Genomic DNA, 20,881 nt, shown 5'->3' with positions numbered 1-20,881 from the left:
CCAGCTGTGTCAGTAAGTACATAACTTTTACGGGGAAAAAAGCGGCCAAGAAAGTTCTCTTGTAGAACAGGCAGTGCTGCCAGACGCTTAAAAATCTCACACCCTTGGACAGTAGTTGTAAAAGCTCATTCTTGCCTTCCTAAGATTTGTACAATAATGCACGCTGCTGCAGAAGTTAAACTTATCCAAACCGAAGCAAGAGTTGAAGGTATTTACTCAGTCTTATTTGGGACGATACCCAATAATTACAGCTCCCTAAAACTAATCCAATTACTTCCAAGAATTAGTGAACAAAGAGGGGGAAAGACAGTATTTTAACAGCATACCTATAAGTAACAAGGCCCCAGTTCTCCATGGCACCTTTATAAAATAAATACAAAGGTTTATTGATATTGATACACACCTCTTCCTAAATGTTTAAAATTCAAATAAAATACAGTTCATCAATAAAGTGAGTTACTTTACCAGCAGCAAAGTCTGCAATAGCTATGAGATCAATTTTAGGAAGAGGGTAAGGAACATTGAAGTAGTCCTTATAAAAAGGCAGAGTTTTAGCAGCAACCTGTAAGAAACAAGAGGAGAAACGTTAACTTGGAACAATTAGTAAAACTTGAAAATTTATGACTGAAACTAGCCTAAGAAAGCAGCATACACAAGATTTCTTCCAGAAGCCCCATTTCCAGCTTCTAGAGCACAATGGTTTGGAAGACTCCCATCCCCTTTTTCTCCCAGGCTGTAGCCTACCCTTCAGTACTTCGCATCATCTTTGGACCAAAGTCTACATCACCAAACTGAAATTCTGTTTAATATCAAGCCCAGTCTCTCCGAGCCATTAAAGCAAAAAACACCCTCACGAGCTTTGCATGGATTTAGGTGACCGAACAGAGGAGAGAGCTATGTCCAGCCTGTCGGAGATCGCCACAGCAATGATGAAGTCACCCTGAGCGCATTTACCTCTAATGCAAACTTTCCTTGTTCCGCTTTGCCAACGGGAGTGTAAACACGCACTAAGACACCATCGAGGGACCTGGCCTCTACGAAGTCATATTCTCCCACCACAAACGCTACAAGATACGTCGACATTATAGGGGTGCGAGCAAACTTCACTTCCACCAGATTTTCATCATCTGGGTACGGCTTCCGGTCAATGACATTCTTTCAACATGAAAGGGAATCAGTTAATTTCATGGAAGTGAAACTGTATTACACAATACATCTGACTAACTATTCCATCATTATGAGTCACGCATTTAAAATGAAAGGACTTCTTTTACAATTTTAAAATACAGACCACAGTGTAGTTCCCCTCCTAACTAAAAATGCCCCATCACATATGGAGATGTACTTTTATAATAGGTATGTTATTTTCCATTACTGCAAAGGCAGCTGAACACATCGGCTATCAGCTGCTGCCCCTCAAAGAGACTACTACCCACATCCCAATAAGGCACCAGGCTTTCACTTTAAATTCAGAAACAGAAACCATAACTATGTGGTCAGTGGGCAAGGCTAGACTTTACAGGTAACTATGAAAGTTAGCTACTGGAATAAAAAAGTCTATTTTTAAACTGACTTGCTCTTCTCCAGCAACATCTTCTAGAAATATTTGCACCATATTTAGAGTAACAACCTGAAAATACCCGCTTGTAATTGTGACAGAGGTACTTCTACTTGCACATTGTACCCCAGTTCTGGTCAAAAATTCTCTAGGGAAGAAAACATGCTTATTTATCTCAAGTGCTATGTCTGCTTATGTAGCTATAACAGCTATATAAACACACAAAGGCACTTTTTTTTTCCCAGTCACTCTTAATCAAGCAGCACGTGGCATGACATACGCTAAGACTTTTTTTTTTTTTTTAAACAAACACCACTGTTGTTTGTACAACCTGTTTAGGTTTTGTGCTAGCATCTGACATCACAATATAATCTTTTAAAAAGTTCTCTCAATTTAGAGCTGCTTAGTAATAGCTAGCAAGACAGCCTATATTCCTAATTCTGTCTGTTACCAAGACACACTATTAACTATCAAATAATCAGCTGGCATTATTACAGTTTTATTTAAAACACTGTTTACTTGCCCATCAAGAACTTACCATATTTGACAAAGCTACTCTGTCTTTAGGAACCACCAAAGAAATATCAAATGTTGCCTTAATAGCAGGCTCATCCCAGCAAGGGAAAGCTCTGCGAGCATCAGTAGCCTGAAGGAAATAAGAGCATTAAACAAATAAATCACAAGATATTGTGGCAATAAAACACACACAGAAATTCAGCACATTTTACAGACAAGAAGTACGGTGAATGATGGATCGTCATTGGTATAGAGTCTCCTCACAGACACTCTTGACCTCTGCATTAGAGCACTTTATTTTTACTGTGGTAACTAATTTCACTCCTGGTTTAAAAAAAAAAAAAAAAGCAGCTGAAAAGCACTCCGTGCTCTGATGGAATTCTACAGTCTGAACAAAATTTAGCAGAGTCGTGACAGGAGCAAAGCTCAGTCATGTGAAAGCAGAGAGGGCACCCAGGCATTCACAGACCGTACGCACAAGACCACCTATTTATATTTTGTCAGTAGACTGCACCCAAGAAATGTTCTATTTGTACAAGGAAGTACACTATGTTTTTATGTAACCAGGCAGATAACTATGAAATTACAATATGGTATAAAATTCTGTCATTATGTCCAGGGTTTACATAATACTTGAGACAGTATCTGGCTCACATTTTGGATGCCATTAAGATGCTGAGATAAAGGCAGAGTGCCCTATTAAAAAAATCAATATACTTCATAGAGGAAAGTTATACGGAGGTATTTGACCACGTCTAAATAAACATCTGCTGTTAAACATTGCAGCAATTGTACATATATGATGCATCACACATCAGCATGTTCCTTGGCTGGGGAATTTGCCAGATCCAGAATTTACTGACCCTGAAGTCTCAACGTAAAGGCTGCTTTTAGTATTACCCATCCACACTAAAAGCAAGCAGCAAATAAATACGGATTTTTTTTAATTTACCCAGAGGGTATAGCTAAAGCTAGGAAATCGTGTCTTTGCTTCTTCTAAGCATAAATCCCATATTAAGAATGACATTCCCTGAGAACAAAAATATAGCCCATACCTCAAACTGAGTGACAGCAGCATAGCGTGTGTCTCCAGTAGGGGTGGTATATTTACTTCGGTAAAAACCTTTCATTTTATCATTCAGCTCCCCTACAAAGTCTATCTTGAGCATCCCTGTCCCTGTAACAGAAACAGATGGGGTCTTGTTATTTGCATGTGCCAAACAGAACATTTATTTGGTCTGGACCTTCAGGCCAGGATACTCAGCTGGCCCACTGCCCTTCTGAAATAAGATGTCCCTTCAGCTCATCTCCACCCATCACTTTTTTGCCAGCCTCCCTCAAACGCTTCACTCTCCTTACACAAAATAAGCTCCAGCAGAGCAATGCAGGCAAAGCCAGACTCACCACCGCATTTTAGCACTTGATCGGCAAAGGCTGCTGCAGTATTCGTTCTCATCTTCTAAACACAACGCAATAACCAGGAGAGACCTACCTTAAGCCATTTGAGAAGTCTGATCCTACAATCCTTACCTTTGAGTAAAGTTTGCAAAAGTATAGGATGGCTACTAAGCAATAATAGCATCCTATGAAATCTACTACAAAAGCCAAGATGGAGCACTGGCTGCGTTCAAGCTTCTAAGTCAATTAGTCTCAGGATTTATTCTGCCCTTGATGTCTCAGTGCAGAAGGGGAAACCTGATCTTGATCAGAGAGGCAGCATGCCAATATCCCACAGAAAGAAACACTAAAGTTTTATCATCCTAGAATCTTTATATTTGTATTTGTCAAGGTGAAATAAAACTGCTTTATTCAAACTGAGGAGCTGAGTTGCAATTGACAAACTCCTCAGAGCAAAAAAAACTGTAGCAGTTTCAAAAGAATTAGTACATTCATGCCTAGGAAAATACTGCAGTAATTCAGATTAGCTCATTCTTGGTAACAGGCAAACAGATCATCAGTAGCTAACATAAATAGCTTCTGAGCCTAACTCCCAATAACAGGTAAATAATTAGAGTCACCTCAGGTGTTGGAAGCAAATGTCACCATTAATGAAACAACATTTTCAATTCCAGAGGCTCACAAAGTGACTTGTAGTGGACAGACTCCCTAGGGAGCACTACATTCGCAGTCAGAAACTTCAGGGAAGACAGAGCCGTCCTACTCCAGCTTTTTCAAGTGCAAACGTCTCAAACACATGGTGGAAGCAAGCAGAAAGCATGAAAACAGCTCTTACCTTTCTGAAGAGTACTGGGAAAGGAGAGAGTAACCTTTTCATCCTCATTTTGATAGTTGAACCCTGTGGCATGTACCTCTGAAACAAAAACAGACTACTTTGTTCGAAATAAGCCCCAGAGATGTTTTTGTAACTCACATTTATAATTAACTGAATCAGCTGAATCCAACAACATGCTGTAGTTACTGAACAAATCAGTGAAGATTTTGAATAATCCAGAATGATATAAATGCAAGCAAACAATGAAACACCACCCATTGGATCTATCTCTAGATGCAAACATCCGAACTATGAGGCCGAGCTGGATAGATGGGAGGAGGGAATCGGTACACAGGAATTAAACTGCCCTGCAGCTTAGAGTTCGCAGAGCCCAGAGAGAACACCTGGTGTTGCTTCTTCCTTCCTAATTCATCAAGTCTCACGCGCAGCATCCAAGGTGATGTACATCTATGCTCCGTCAAGCAAAAAAAATCTAAAATAGCTATGTAGGACCTCACTTTGCAAGTTCTGCTACCTATGTCACTCTATACTCAACCACCGCAATAACCAGCTATCTTTAAGAAATGCAAATCTGCACCAAAACAAACGAGCAATGCTTCCTACCACACATCAGCACCTTGAACTACCAAACTTGGTAAGCCTGGACACAATGATACATCTTTCTATGCAGACATACTGATGTATAATTCTAGATTTATAAATACAATAAACATTTGGCAGTTCAGTACAGTTTTGAAAGACGAGGGAAATGCACAGGCCAGTTTAAAGTAACAGCATTCCTAGTGCAAGCTGCCTGTCCCATCCCACTTACACCACTCACATCGGAGTGAAAACACACGTAGGATATCGAAATGCTAGCAAGGGTCTAACAACCTTTTCAGGTACTTTCAAAATCGACCTAGGAAGAAAGATTCAGTAAATAGCTTCAGTTATCTACTGAAGTAGATACTAGTTTGAATGGGCACAGAAAAAAAGGACAAAAAAGAATACTGGGAAGTGCTGTGATACATAGAGGTAAACATCCTAAAAGAGAAACGTACCACTCTATCAACTTCTTCATTAAATGGAATTCTGAATGACAAAGCTTGTTGGAAACAACAATTTAATTTACAGAATGACCTGTATTCCACACTCAAGTTATCACTGCAAGAATCCAGGTATTCGGTTCCAGAGGCAGCCTAAGCACACTCACAAGATGTTCAGCTAAGTTGTTCCATATGTGACGAAAGTAACTGGAAACATGTTTTTATTTTTATAAAATTAAAGTGCTATTTATTCTGGAATAGTACGATTTCAGCCTTAAGTCAGAGTTAATACCAACCTCTGCTCACAGAGAACGTAAATGCAGAAACTGCATGAATGCATTAGTCTTAACTACTGGTTTCACAGTGCTCTGCTGAGCGTTTAATCAGAATTAACCACCATGCTAGGGTACGTAATAAATAAACGCTTAAAATAAAAAAATTCTAGCTGTAAAAAAAATACAGTACAGAAACAAATTCAAGAAAAAAAATTCTTTACAGGATCAAGTAGAACTTTAGCCTACTAGTCTGTACTGAGGAGTTCCAAGATTTTTAAAATCAACTGTAAGAGGGTTGAGATAGACCATTTAAACAGAATACATGCCAAGGACATCACAATGCCAGCAAGCGTTGGGCAACGAGCAACGAAAAGTGAAGGTTTAGCTTTTCTTCTTATAACTCTGCGGAACACTGTGGCAGAAAAGGAGACGTTATAAGAGAGTTGGAGAGAAGATATTCAGGGGAACAACGCTAACGTACAAGACACTGAAAGTGGACTTCCAAGCAACAGAGAGTGGAGCTGATTGCTGACTACATCATTTAGACCCAATGAATTTTGACCCCGGCTATCTTTAGAGTCCAACAGACAACAAACCTGTTGTTCTGCAATAGCATGTCAGTGACCTCGGTCAGAGGGAAGGACGGGCTGAATACCTGTCAGATATTTATGTTAGCCTGCCTGGGAGGAAACCCGCTGCTGGACAACCTGCAGATGCTGAGCTGTCAGCCTGTGGTCAGAGGCTAAATGAAAACCTGAGAAATGCCTGATAAAGGTCAGTAAAAGAATGCAGAAACACTCCCACCCCCCCACGTATTTTAAAATGACCACAGCAAACCAAAAACATTTGTATCTTTTTACAACTTCTAATGGAAACAATCTGATACCAAAGACAAACAACACCATGACTTCAGGATCACAGTTTTAACCTACTGAAACCAAGAAATACAGAAGAATGCATGTTATGCAGATCTTCTGCCAAAAGTTGACAATGGATATTAAATTTCCCCCTCCTCCTCTCCCAAATGTGAAGTCCTCCTAAGCGTATTTGAATTTGTAGCTCTAGTACTTTATAACCTTTTTAACCTGTACTAGGAAAGCCGCAGGAAAGACACAGGTAAACATTACCAGCGCTAGAAGAAGGTGAAGACCTTCAGGGTTTTTTTTCCCCCTGCAACAGCCTGGGAAACCTACTAACACATTGCGGAAAGCAACCTTGTTTCAAAGAGCTTCCCAACCTTAATTTTAGATCGCAATTACCCTAAGGTTAGAAACAATGTTTAAACAAGTTATAGTTTAAATAGGCTGGGAGCAGCCATCTCATGGGCGATGCTGTGCGCTCCCAGCACATACTGATCTCAATCTCCACCAAAGGAGGCCGCGAGTCTTGCGGTGCCCCAGGACTGTCCCACTTGCCGTGACAACCAGCCTCTGATGAGCACCTAAAAGCAATGGCAGGAATACATCTCCAAAAAAAGGCGACGCTCATTTACAGTTTCGCGAGACCTGTACTCAGTGAGGAGCTGGTGTCTAGAAGAGTGTCTTTCCATGCTCAACTCCAGCAATTTTTTGTAATTCTCAAAGCAGCTGCTTATATATCGATTTCCAAAACAGCAGAATATAAATGAAAGATTCGAAGTTACATTTTTTTAAACTAACTATTCAGTGTCAATAATTTAATCCAGAGCAAAAGAACCATGGAAAACCATCAACAATACTTTTTGTTAAGAGTTTAAGAGAACTGCTTATAACAAAGATGTAATTGCAGTAAAAGGCAGTCCGAATTCCTAACAGTGTTGAATACAAAAGCTCCTGAAGAGAACAACACAATTTTGGCAGCCTACTAACTTTGGAGAGTTTGGCACTGCAAGGTTGCAAGTTAATCACTAGCACATTAGTACACAGTCTGGACCAAGTCGCATGAGAAAATAAAAACCCGCTAGTGCTCCATGTCTTTGGAAAAAATGCCTAAAAATCAGATCTAGCAACCCTCCCAAACTCAGAGCACTACATATCAAATTTTACAATAGCATTTTAAATAAATTACAGTTCTCCACAGAGTACTTCCTGAAACTGCACAGTAGCCAGATGGATACATCAATTAATGATCCCAATTTCTGTATTACATGCTTACAAACGTGGATCCTAGCCAAAGGTTTTAAGCAATGTCAAATGTGCATGCATTTCAAAGTAAAGACAAAGCCAAGTGCAAGAGATGGAATTTTTTCAAGTAGCCCTCATTCCACGGCATGGAGAAGTCACAGGCAATTAAGGTATGGTGGCTTAATGAACCTGCATTCATCAACTGAGCTGCAGTGACTGTGTGCACTCTGCCTACTCTATCTGCAAATTAAACACGTTGGCTTAAAACATCTACATGTTGACATAGCATACACTGTCCTCCTTCAGCATTAGCCACTGAACTATGCCGATGCAATTCCTGAGAATGCTAATGCTTTCAAGCCCTTTCACATCTTTTCACGTGTTTCAAACCAGTGGTTGCAAAATCCTTTAAAGGAGTCAGAAGTATTCTCACGTATCAGATATTCCCAAACTGTCCATGCCAACGCAGCCCAGGCCTCCTTAAAAAAACCTACCATTAAAAGTTCTGTCACATCAAGTCCTCTCCAGAAGAAAGGATGAAGATGCTTTTCTACAACAAAGAAAGGTTTCACAACTGGCTTAAACCAATCTAGTCTGCTACAGGTGGAGACAGTAGTCTGGCCCCAGCTGCACATTCCCATTCCCTTCCTTCCACTGGCATTCGCATACAATCATCAGGATCGGGAAGATGATCTGTCTCCAAGCTGCCCTTTTTTTTCCCCCTTGTAGAGGCAGTTTTCAGCCAGTGCAGTTTCCTGATCCACATGGCTGCCCCACAGTACAAACGTGAATGCCAACAGAAGGAAGGGAGTGAGGACAAGCGTCGTTGCCCCTTTCCACAGCAGCAGGATTTCAGACTGCCTTACGATCGTCGTGAAACAGTCGTGCTCCCAGGCCAAGGGAAAGCACTCCTTAGGTACACTTGGGTCACACTGCTTAGCTTTCCATAAGCGCTAGTGATCTTTTGTCGTCGTTTTTAAACATCAGCTAAGGCTCTGGTGTAACCAGCATCTAGCACCAGCATCCAAGCACGTCCCTACCATACTAGGAAGGAAAAGACCAAAATAATGAGTTCTGGCCTTAAAACCTTTTAAAGGTTGAAGTAGAAATCAAAGTTCACTCGACTATTTCTGCTAAACAAACACCACTACGGTTGCTTGTAATTTTCTGTGCAAAATTGCCAACTACTACCTTCCAAGCATCTCTAAATTCAAGAAGCTGCTTTAGATCCCCCAGTATCTGAAAAGCTTCCCAAGCTAAAGACAATGTAATTCACTGATTATGACTCCATCACAATTTCACGGCTCCTTAAAAGAGAGATTCACAGGAAGCTCAAACTACTTAGCATTCAGTAAGTATGAAACTCAATCCCCTAAAATTTAATTTAAGAACCAACTTGCTTAGGAATGCCTTTTCAGTTCTTCATTTAGCTGAGCAAAGTCAACTATTTGGATAAAGGTAGTACAGCATGTGCGCACCTGAACACTAAGGCTGCACTATAAACGTTTGACTACAAATGCTAAAAACTAGCTTCTGGAAAAAACAAAAACAGTTGTTCGTTATGATTAGTGGGAGGAGCCAGTCATAACTTCAGCAACAGAAAACTCAGTCTTTTGAATAGCTTTGTTCCACTATAGCATACCTGGCACAAACAGCAAATCCACAACCTCCGGTTACAATTACTACACTAGTTTTATGATGAAACAGAGAATTTTTCTACTCCAAAGCACTGCGTAATCAATCTCTCCTGGTTTATTATTCACTATCACTCAATTGTGGATTACGCAGCAAAATTTTTTACTTTGACTTTAAAGCTTCGGAGATCCTCCCTCAGCTTTCTGTCAAATATTGGGCAATAATCTGATTTCCCTGCAAATCTGCATTAAAATTCCAAAGACCATGTTCTACCCTCTGCTGTATCCATCTTTAGAAGAGCGAATAGGAGGGGAGGGAAAACACAGCCCACAGTTCTAGCTAAGATTTCTGTTGTTGTACAAGCCACAGTGCAGTAAGGCACTCAAGACTAACATGAATTATTAGGAAGAGAATAAACTATTCTGCACAAAAGTCAACAGATCACTTCCATAAACAAGGGAAAGGTATCTGTTGAACAAGAAGGTCTCTTTTTCACACAGCTACTTTTCGGAACAGAACCACACTTGAAAGAAGATAAGTGACCAATTATCTTTTGTCTCACATTTACAGACAAGCGTGAGACAAATTCTTCCCCACTGAGGTACAGAACTAAAAGAGGTAACGATTCTTCACTAGAGCCTTTAAAGGAGAAAACATCACTAACTTCTCACTCGTTTTCAAACATACTATATACGCGATTGGTACAAGGCTCACCTAAGTAACTAAATCCAAATGATCTGGCTGATATTTCTGTTGGTTCATTGGACGATATTCCATACTCTGTTTTTGAGACCAGTTACACAATTACCATCCAAAAGCTGTGCACAATAGAAGCATTAGTAAGACTGACTTGATCTGTATCAACAGGTGCCAGCAAATAGTCTGCCAATTTCATGCAATTTTACTTCCAAAGCCATTATACCAGTTGGCAGTTTACCAAACTGAAAGATATGTTTTAACCCCCTGAAGCCTGAGTATAATTATAGCAAACATGCAAAAAAGCTGCAGCTCAAATATTTATGATACAACAGTCTGAGAGGTGAGTGCCTATACTATCACCAGGGTGCTGTACCCATATTCCTGTGTGTCCAGAGGGCCACATTCAAGGCTATCTGAAAAATCAGAATGAAGGAATTTAAGCCACAGAAACTCCCTTCCAGTGTACTTGGTTTTAAGTCTCCGTTAAGCTCTACTATTAATACTTCAAAGTTACAGGGAGAGTATATCGCTGTTAAAGAACAGAAAAATAGACCCCTATGAGAGGGAAATCAGCTCTGAAAACAACAAAGACAACAGATTAAAACAGAGATCCTCTCTCTTTTATGTATTTTTCCTGATTTGACTGGAAAGAGACTTTATTCCTAGGTACCTTTTCCGTTTATTTTCATTTTCTCAATGACAAAATAAAAAATTAATAGGTGGTTTGGGCCTATGGCACAGCGGTAGGTGCAACAGACTCCATACACACTCTGCGATTACTACCACTCTCGTTATCGCCTCATTACTCAGCGTAAGAAATAGCTCCAGGAGCGCTTAGCAACACAGTGCATCCAATCAACTAAAGATCACTAACGGCAGCGTGTGAAAGGCACACAGGAATGGAGCGGCCAGGGTACAACCCGGCAGCCCAGATCAAGCACGTAGGAAACAGCGCTCTATTCTTTCACTATCGGAACTCGGTGGCCAGACTCCAAGCTCTTTGGTAACACTCTTCTCTGCCGCCCTCTCTCGCTGCGGCTGCACTTCCTGCAGCCAGCTCTGCTTTTCCACAACACACCCACAGAGTGCCGCTTCCTTAGGACACAGCTCCCCATCCACCTAAGCACCGCGCGCGGCTGCTCGCAACTCTACTTAAGCCCTCCGGCTTCTTTAATACTGTATTAAAAATAAAAAAAGTCAAACCAATTTAAATGCAAAGACTCATTGCAGACATTCCACTTGCTGCATACAAATCTATTAGCCATAGGAATAACGTCACTACAAGAAGAACTGAAACTGTCCCTACCAAATCCAGCCCAGAAAATTGAGATTTCTTTTCTTAAGATTTGTTTTCAGGCAAACACAGCCCTTCTCCCCAACTTTATTCAGCTGTTGCATAAGCATACTAGAGAAGTTTAAACCTAACCAAAGGAACACCTTTCTCCTATCCATCATCAAGATCGTTCCTTTAATTCACAATCATGGTTTTAACAGAGGGCTTCATGACATCATTGTGGCATTTTCCTTATAGAAAGGGAAGCTCCACAGAGCCTTTTGTCGTCTGAAGGACTTAAGAAAGTCGTACACAATGGACCAAATAGCTACTGTGCTTGAAATAGCAAAGGCTCCATAAGAAAACCGGAAAGGCTTTGCACACTTTTAGACCATCACTCTGTTTCAAGGAGCTTATTCTCCACACCTCAATCATTTCATGCTAAAACTTTCCTTTTGTCTGCTAAATCTCCTCAAAATATAATTGGGGAAGATGTCAACTATGTGTGTCAAGAACTGTGTCTTACAAACAGGTACTGCTTCTTTGATTTCTCAAGTAACTTCCAGCCTTTCACTGAACTGGATCCCAACCATTGTCTCCTCCACACAATCACCTTTTGCCATGTTGCCCTACCCTCGGAACATGCTGCTAAATCTCAATTAAGTGTCTTCTGTACTTTTTCAAATCCTTCCCGATGAGTATTTCCTACTGCAGGCCATTATTGATGCATTCCTTATCTAAGCCCTTGTCACAGATTTTGTCAATATTGCGAAGTCCATAGGTACAGACCAAGTTCTTACACAGTTATCCAGTATAAAGATAAATAATAATGTAAAACCAGTCAAACATCCTTTTGCCTACAACACTCAGGCATGATGAAGTAGAACGTAGATTGCATGGAAGCTTGAGGTAACTTTTTTTAAACAATGCAAATGGTAGTGATAAGAAGAGAATGAAGGTTAGATAATTAAATTTTGTGCTTCCAGGGGTAGGTTAGCTTATCAAACTATTACGTAATTTTGCAGAAGTTGTTAACTGTTGGCAACAGCACCTCACATCAGAAATGAAATGGATTAACAGGTAAAAGCTCCAGCAAAAGCACAATCCTACCTTCGTCTCCTTCTGGCGCGTAGGAAGCTGTAATAATGTCAATGTCAGCACAGTTCATCACAATTTGGTTGGTTGCCTGTTTCACCTGGAAGAGAAATTTTATGAGTATCAGGAAGAAATGGCGTTCCCTACTCCCTCGAGCTCCCTTAGGTAGGCATTCCCACTTCCCTTTAATCTAAAAACCCCTCCATCATCAAGTGTTTGAAATAGAATTTAGTGCTTAAGAGTGGTAATAAAGAAAAAGGTATTCCACTGACTGCTTTCATTTGTTCCGGAACATGCGCACTTGAATCATGTTCAAGCCATCTCGGCCTACTTATCAAGACTGTAAATTATTTAAGGGAATAGACTGCCTGTTAAAAATTGGTATGTAAGCTTGACAATAGGGCCCCTGTACATGCCTGGGAATCCAAGACCAATAAAAATAGATAGAGAGCCTGTAAGCTTCCTTTTAGAGATGACCTCCAGGAGACTACAGTCAAAGCCTTTGAACACAAACTTACATCTTTCAGAGATGATCAGAAATACAACCTACGGTACTGTGTTCTAAACTGTCGACACTGTAAGAACTTCTTAGGTTAAAAACATCTGCCAAGAAATTTGCCTTTACATTTTCCTGAATGCTTTCCTTCTGCCAGCTCTTGGCTACACACACTTCGCTTTATTTAACAAGTGGCCAGCTCCCAGCGTAGTAATAAACTGTCTCACTGTGCCAGCTTTCTATTTGGATGCGAGAGCTTGAATACAGAGGAATTCAAATTAAATATCAATTAATTACAAAGGGGTAAAATATTTGGGAATTAAACTAGGAATTATTTAGAAACTTATGGCTGAAACCACTAGAATCATTACACTGGGTTGAGCTGGTAATCCTGCTAGCCCAGGACACAACTTCTAGCAGTAGACAATGCCAGTTCTTTACATGAAAGAGCAAGAATTTCTATAACGGCCAACTAGAGTTTAACATATGCACAAAGGAACTGCCTCCTACCCCAGACAGCAAGTTCCTTAAAGCATAAGGACTTACATCCCTTTCTTGGTTTTTCACTATTATAACCTTAAAATGCCCTGTTAACACCTGTACCCATCACACTAGCTACCTGCGTTTGAACACAGCAGAAACCAACTGGACTTATTTGCCCGTGACGGAAACTGGTTCCCATGAATCAAGAGCTCCTTCGCCCCTGTAGCAAAATCAGCCAAGCGCTCTGCATGTGCACGCCAGCTCACCATTCAAGCATCTGAGTGTGAATGCATTTATTGCAAGTAAAGCTGAAATAATAAGCTGTGAAGCGTCATAGTTGCAACAGACACTTATCACTCTGCCACAACGGAGCTGGTATCTACACAAGATGAGTAAACGGAAGCAGATATTCAGTCTTAAGCTGTTCTACCTAGGCTCACTGAAGAAATAGTTCCTTAGTCATTGTGTACATAAAAACCAAATTCAAGTCTAGTCAGTGATAAGAGAGGCTTAAGAAATTTAAATGTATAACTTAATAGGCATACCCACATCATAAGAACGGTCCACCTAGTCTAATAATCTGTGAACCAAAGGGCTAACACCAGATACACCAAGGAAAGCCAACTCCCAGTGGATGGTTAACACAAGACAAACCTAATTCAGAAGGTTCTTTCTAACCTCAGTCACCAACTTTGCTTCTGAAGCAGATGTCTATGGCTTATTCCTATTAACAGAACTGTTTGTGTAAGTATTACGTAAGGGCTTATACTTTTTGACAAGCGTAACTATTAGCGAATCTTTCCAAACCCTGCTTGTCAGTCACCCTGCAGTAGCGTGTCGTACAGAACAGTGCAGAAGAGGTGTTGTTGTTTTCAGCATGTTGCCTCTTTACAGTAATAAAACCAAAACAATGTTACCTAATAAACTTAACCTGATTCTAAAAACAACATGCTTGCAAAGCCTAAAACTAGCAAACGTTAACAGCTGAAGTGACACAGGTTAGATTTGATGCTTCTAGTAAAGATTTACAATCTGAAATATATATTTTTTTTTTCAATTTGGTGTACATGAAACTAAAGGATTACACCACCTCCCAAAACCTAAGATCAAAGCCAAACAATTTTCATCACAATATTGGGGTTTGGGGGTTTTCAAGGTCTTCTAAAACACAGAAAAATCAGAATGAGAAAAGCTTTTGATAAATGTCTAATAGAGACCTTTATTCAATCCACAAATCCAAATCTCTCTGGATTAAGAATTCAAGATGCATAAAGAGCTGTCCAAATTGCAGACAATACTGGGTTTAACAATAGGCTTGATCTTTAAAAAACAACCTCTTCTGAGGACAGAAGAATTTTCAGTGTAGCACTGTGCCTGCAAAATAAGAAAGTTTAGGTTTAAGCAGAGACAACTTCAGAGGCTCCTTAGAAAGGCAATTACCTATTTTTAGATTTTTTCTTAACTCCTACAAATATCAAGCCAGTTTTACAAAAGAGTGCAACATAGTAGAAAGTATTTTAAGGGACCAAGTGAACCAGCAGCCTAAAAAACGTTCACCCTCCAACTCCTGAAAAACAAAGGGCAAAATTCAGCGTACATGAATATTGACAGTGTACTGTACAGCACACTTCTGAGGCTCTCAATTTAATTCAGTGGGGGGGGGGAAGTTTTCACATTGGCACACAGGCTCTAGCTTGAGATCCTCCTCCCACTGATCCATTAAAAATAATGACGTACAGACACACCTGTGAGAACAAAACCAAAACAAAACTATAAACTGCCCAGCATACTTAACTTATGACCATTTTATCTCACAAGAACCTATAGCCTAATGCTTACAGACACCACGTGTACCGTGAAGATGAATGAATGTGTTTTACTGTAAGTGATACCTCGAAACTGCTTTTACATTTCTGCTAATACTATGCTCTGGAAGACAGATATTCTGCTCATGCAGTGCTTTTCATGAATGCAATCATATTAAAAGGCAAAAAAGCATCTCACTGCATAAGGTATAACCAATTACAAAGCCGTATATATGCGAACTGTCACCCTGCTTCACCTTGCTCTATAATATAATAAATTTACTCTTCAACAAGAGGCTAATCAAGGCAAGAGCAAGCTGCAAATGCCCACAACGAAAGCAGTTTTGCCATAAGGCTGATGTGCTTAAAAGCAGCAGATGAACTAAGACCAATATCTGGAATTTAGGAATGTTTCAAAACTTTAAACCCATTGCTTTTGATGAAACTCTAGTAACGTTAATCAGAATTCAAATACCTATTGAGATTAGCCAGACACAGATACCACAAGCAGGTCTGCCCTGCAATAAAACTGCAGACCTTTAAGACGTTTTAACTGTGTCGGTAACCTGTCGTTAGACTCAGATGACACACACTTCCCCAACCCCCTACACATCCACATTCGTGCTCAGCACTTGTTTCTGGGAAGGAAAATCTCACCCAATAGGGGATAACAGCTGAAGTTCCCCCCAAAAGTTTTCCAAGGTAACATCATTTGATGGAAGAAGAGCTAAAAAGGCTGATTACTTAGTTTTGAAAATGAAGACACTCTCAAAACTCTGCCAAATAGAACGTGAAGATGCTGTAAAGCTTTTGATTTTCACCGGTTATCAGAGCAGGAAAGGACCTGATGGAAAAACCTTTTTAGGACATTAGAAACAAGAATTTGAACGGCTTCAGTAGAATGCCAGCCTACCCGAAATACAGGGGGAGGTGCACCAAAAGACATCTTCTATAGTCAAAACTAATTCTCTAGAGCCATTCATAAGACTAGATAATTAAGATCTTGTCACTCGGCCTCGGAGTCCTTTTCTAAATGCAGCATTATTACAAGCATGTATGTTTTTAGCATTTTACTCTCTAAAAATAGACAACTAAAATTACCTCAGTTCTGTTCTGGGATGTATCTTTTTAAGAATTTGAAACTTCAATGAGAAAAGGAATAAAAAGTTCTATTCATCTGCATCTCGAGCAAATTATGGTAGCCAAGTAGTAAAACTACCAATGCCACGACTAATTGGCCCACTGGAATTATTCCCTTCATTCCAAAGAGCATCCAACTACACCCATCTGTAGCAGTCACACATACTTCAGAAGCGTCAAGTTCACACAGACAAGTAAATCCCTTTGTAACTACGATCAGTGCAATCATCTTAGCCTTACGAATTACAGAACTGAAAGAGGCCTTTCTGTGGGGGAGAAGAGCAGAGGCATTCCTATTTTTGAAGCTGGTGGCATAAGGATACACAGAGCCCCGAGGTTCTGACTTTGAAGCACCAGACTGGAAAACCCAGTGTGGTACCTTTAACACTCAAATTCAGATTTAATCTTATGTGCTGGAAATATACGGTCGTGTTATCCAGCATTGTAACTTATATTTATAGCAGACCACCCCCACCCCGAAAAGATACTGACCACAAATACTACATCCATTAAGCTTAATTTTTGAAGGTTTACATACAAGAGCGTCACAATTAATCTTTAACTGGCATGCAGCAGGATCAGAAGACTACACATTCTTTAGTCTAGTAGATACTGCATAATTAACCTATAAAAAGCACCAGATACGGGTTAAACATTGCTAAATATAACAGAGTATCCTTAAGACATATTAAAGGGACTGGGAAAGATATTTAAAAGAGCCATCCACCTCAGGTTGTAAATTCTTTAAAGTAAAGATAGGTTGCTTTGCAAGCAAGAAACACCTCACTGTAGTCTCCAGGGAAAGAAACGAATCACCACACAACACTCTCCAAAGAAGGTAGCTTCTACAGAGGTAAATACCAGGAAGTTAGAGGACAACCATGCACCTTTCTGAAGCTCTGCACCACTACCCCCTGCACCGGACAGGTGATCGTTTGGAGCCGTGACAGCGTTAAGAACTTCCATTTAGAAGCTTAAAACAACTGTTGAACTTTGGGAGCCAGATGTTTGTTTCTGTTGCTGGTTACTCATGTTTGCCTTTTCAGCACGATGCTGAAGAACAGAACGGCCACACATCCCCTCTTTGTTCCAGTCCTCAGTTAGGCCTCCCAGGAGTCAAAAGCAGAATGGAAAAAAGTTGACCTAGACGCTGAGTAATACGAGTGCACTGCACTGATAACTAGACCCTGAGAATCAGGGTTATAATAATTAAATCTCAAGCTAACAGATGAATAAAGTAGATTAACTATTTCTACCAAAATCCCCACAAATCTTAATTGTGCTCATTCAGAAACATACACACACACCCAACAAATCACCAGTTTAAAATGCTAAAAGATGACATAACTGACAGAGGGATCACAGGATTGTGAGCAGGCGACTATTTCAGTTCCAGATCCGCTACCGACACGCAGTGTCTGATTCTCCCACAACCACGTTTTGTCCTAGCTAGTGATAAGGGTTCCTTGTGAAATAGTTCATTTAAGGATTTGGGGGTTTTTAACTGTGATAAATGGCAATTATATACTGTCAGTTTATATAACTGTCACACAATTCCACAGACTTCAAAAATATTCATATGACCACAAATTACATCATTTAAAAATCTCGAGTAACCAGACAAAACTTAATATATAGGTTAGCAGATACTCAACAAGCGCAGTTTCAAAAGGCTACGAAATAAAACTATCAAGAGACAGATTTCAGTATCATTCCTTTATCAAGAAACAGACAAATACTAGACAGAGGGCCAACTCGCTAACCTGAAAACTAGAAGTGCCACAATAAACCACAAGCATTTCTTTTTAAGGCTTTGAAATCAACCTGGTCACTGCTGACACTGAAGCAACAGCCTTATCTTTTGAATCACAAAAGGCTTTATCCTCTGAAGCTTATTTGAAGGAGTCATATAAGTGTAACATTTATTATTGTGGCGTAAAGTCAAAATGTTTTGTTAAGTTATTTATACGTACAAAAGCCAACACAAGTGTACCGCCCCAAAGCCAAGACTGGAAGGTTACTTAACATTTCTTTAGGGCTTCGTGCTCAAGTCGAGAGACTTAAAATTCTACACAGAGGGCTGCCAAATCCTATTTAAGGGCAGCGAGAAACACAAACTGACTGATCAAGTGTTTACTTGTAATATCTTGGCTAAATATCACAGCCTTCACTAATTCCAGTTTGCTATTAAAGATGCACAATAACAAACACACACTTATGATGTACGTAATGAAAAGTTTTTCTAATTTTGTGATTAATGGTGATTGATTCTGGTGTCGAAGTTTCAGTACTCACCCTGCAGGTCAGAAAGCATCCCTGGTTTAAGTACTTGATGTGGATTATTGCTTGTCCAGCCATTATCATACTGGAATGGAGCAGAGGGACTAATAATTATTCGTGATCGATTATAAAAAAATGATACCTGGATCTTCAAGAGGAGGCAGTGTATGTATTTCCCTACCCAAAATCTGGAAAATTCAAAGTTTGTGTCTTAACATAAAATCACTTTTAGCTCGACAACTGTACAATGTATGGCAAAGCTCTCCAGTATGCTGAAAACAGAACGCCTCTGATGAGCTCCGCTCCACCTTATTACAAGGTGCTAGTAGAAATGCCCAACAGGTCCTTAATTGAACCAATTAGATCCAAAAGCACACAAATGACTTTTTATTTTCTAGAGTCAACCCCAGCTCAATAACAAACAACTAGTAAATGTTAGCGTGTAAGTATCCTGTCCACCTAGCACTGTAGGTGAGCTGGTTGTTCTTCTCTCCATTAAAGTGCAGAATAGTTACCCTCTAGTTTTCTGGAAAGTGCCTTTATCGTGCTTTGGACACTGGCAGCCACAGCAAACTTCTCCAGATTTCTAGCTCGAGACAAGCATGCGAACACTCACCCCATACACCTTCCTGCACCTCTCCTGTACTTGCTTGCACGCAGCTGGGATGCGGCCTCATGATTCTTCAGTCTATGGTTGTTAAAAGTTATTTAAAAATAAAGATACATAGTTTAGATATGTTTTAAAAACCTCGCCCTATATTTTTTTAATTCTCTCTACCGTGGGAACATCAGATCAGCTCACCGTGATGTGAACAAGGGTTTTTTACAACCTTGAACCTGCCAGATCAGTGTTCTTCCTTAACACATGCCCTCAGCTGGTAGGAAAGTCCAGGATTTCGCATTGTCAGGTGGTGTCCATTGCTCTAGGAATTCATTGAGCAATCCCCTGAACAGCAAACAATATTAAAAATATCTCAACAGGACTAAAATCTGCTGACCAACTACCATCTCCACAAGAAGTCTCCAAATCCTCGTTATTCCTGGATTTAAACTAAGTTTCCAAGGCTGCTGCTCAATACTACTCTCTCCTCAGCAGCAACGCTGGCTTGAAAAGCCCCTACTCCCCTCCCCCCAAGTGTTATTTTTAACCTGGATGATTTCAGTGATCCCATTTACAGCACAGCCCCACAGCTGTAACAGGGCAGAGAAGCAGCAACTTGGGTGCGAAGACAGGAATAGGTGGCTAGGATTAAGACGGAAGAGATTGGGAATTTGTCAAGCTAGCATTTTCACCCAGGCTGATGCACCGTCAAACCGAGACCCCAAAGACAGCAGTGGCCTGAGGACTTAAGCTAGAACAAAATCTGCAAGGCGATTTACGTTTCCAGTATTTCTTCCACATGACACAAACTTACTCATCTCTGGACGTCTTCCTCCAGGTCCCAAAAGTCACAAGATTCATTATCATCCACAGCCTTTTGCCCTCCCCAACTTCCACAGACACCAGACACTTGCCCAGCCAGGCACTCGCTCTCCTCTGTACCTGTGCTTCACATTCAGCAGTTTTATTACCCTGATGTTACCTCATTTTAAAACAAGGTTTTAACCACCTCTTTAGACCGAGATTTAAATCTGTATACATCTCGGTATTTAAAATCTCCCTCAAATATTTCTGAGCTCTCTATACAGTCATCCCATTTTAAGAAAAAGCCCGGTAAGCCCTTACTAATTCTGTATCTATTTCAAATCATTGCACAAGGAAAGACTTCAAAGCAAATTTAGGAAATCTTGGCACAGCAGCCTGAGAATGACTATGAGACTTCAGGGCTTTCATCAAACAATCTGGCTTTGAAGCATGAACACGGGGAAGATTTTGCCTTTCAGAAGAGGCAGAAGACCCGGCGTTTTTAGTTTGCACACCGCTTCCCACTGCTAACCGAGCCTCTCGCTCCACTGACTTCAAGCTCTTCGTGACACTGAGGCCTACCAGCTTACCGTACTACACCGGGGGAGTTCTCATTTAATTGCATATGTGGTAGTTTGTCTTTCCAGCAAAATCCCGAGCCATCTGAATGGCTGGATATAGATAAAAGCAGCACGCTGGAGGCTGAAAACAGGAACAGGGTGCTCACTACGGATTTGGGGGAAGCCGGGGATATCAGCGAGACAGATATCCGCGGCTCCGACCGCCCCACGCCTAACCTACATACAGACTTTGGCTAGCGGGGCCCTTCTGGCACTGGGCAGGCAGGAGAAGAGCCGGGGA

The 20,881-nt window shown here is 40.5% G+C and overlaps 1 protein-coding gene across 1 annotated transcript in view; it reads right to left on the bottom strand.

The window, feature by feature from the left end:
* LOC103915533 (puromycin-sensitive aminopeptidase) overlaps positions 1-20,645 on the bottom strand; it is a 37,614-nt gene extending 16,969 nt beyond the window's left edge. The window contains 8 exon segments of the mRNA XM_009322371.1: positions 327-360; positions 466-562; positions 955-1,155; positions 2,097-2,204; positions 3,130-3,251; positions 4,308-4,385; positions 12,427-12,554; positions 20,611-20,645. Coding sequence (XP_009320646.1) covers positions 327-360; positions 466-562; positions 955-1,155; positions 2,097-2,204; positions 3,130-3,251; positions 4,308-4,385; positions 12,427-12,554; positions 20,611-20,645 — 803 coding nt within the window.
* Between the last annotated feature and the right edge of the window lie 236 nt (positions 20,646-20,881).

The sequence above is a fragment of the Pygoscelis adeliae genome, unplaced genomic scaffold (genome assembly GCF_000699105.1).
Source record: "Pygoscelis adeliae isolate BGI_AS28 unplaced genomic scaffold, ASM69910v1 Scaffold844, whole genome shotgun sequence".
NCBI classification, from domain to species: Eukaryota; Metazoa; Chordata; class Aves; order Sphenisciformes; family Spheniscidae; genus Pygoscelis; species Pygoscelis adeliae.
Note: the sequence above shows the minus strand (reverse complement) of the source record. Positions and strands in the feature narration are given on the sequence as shown.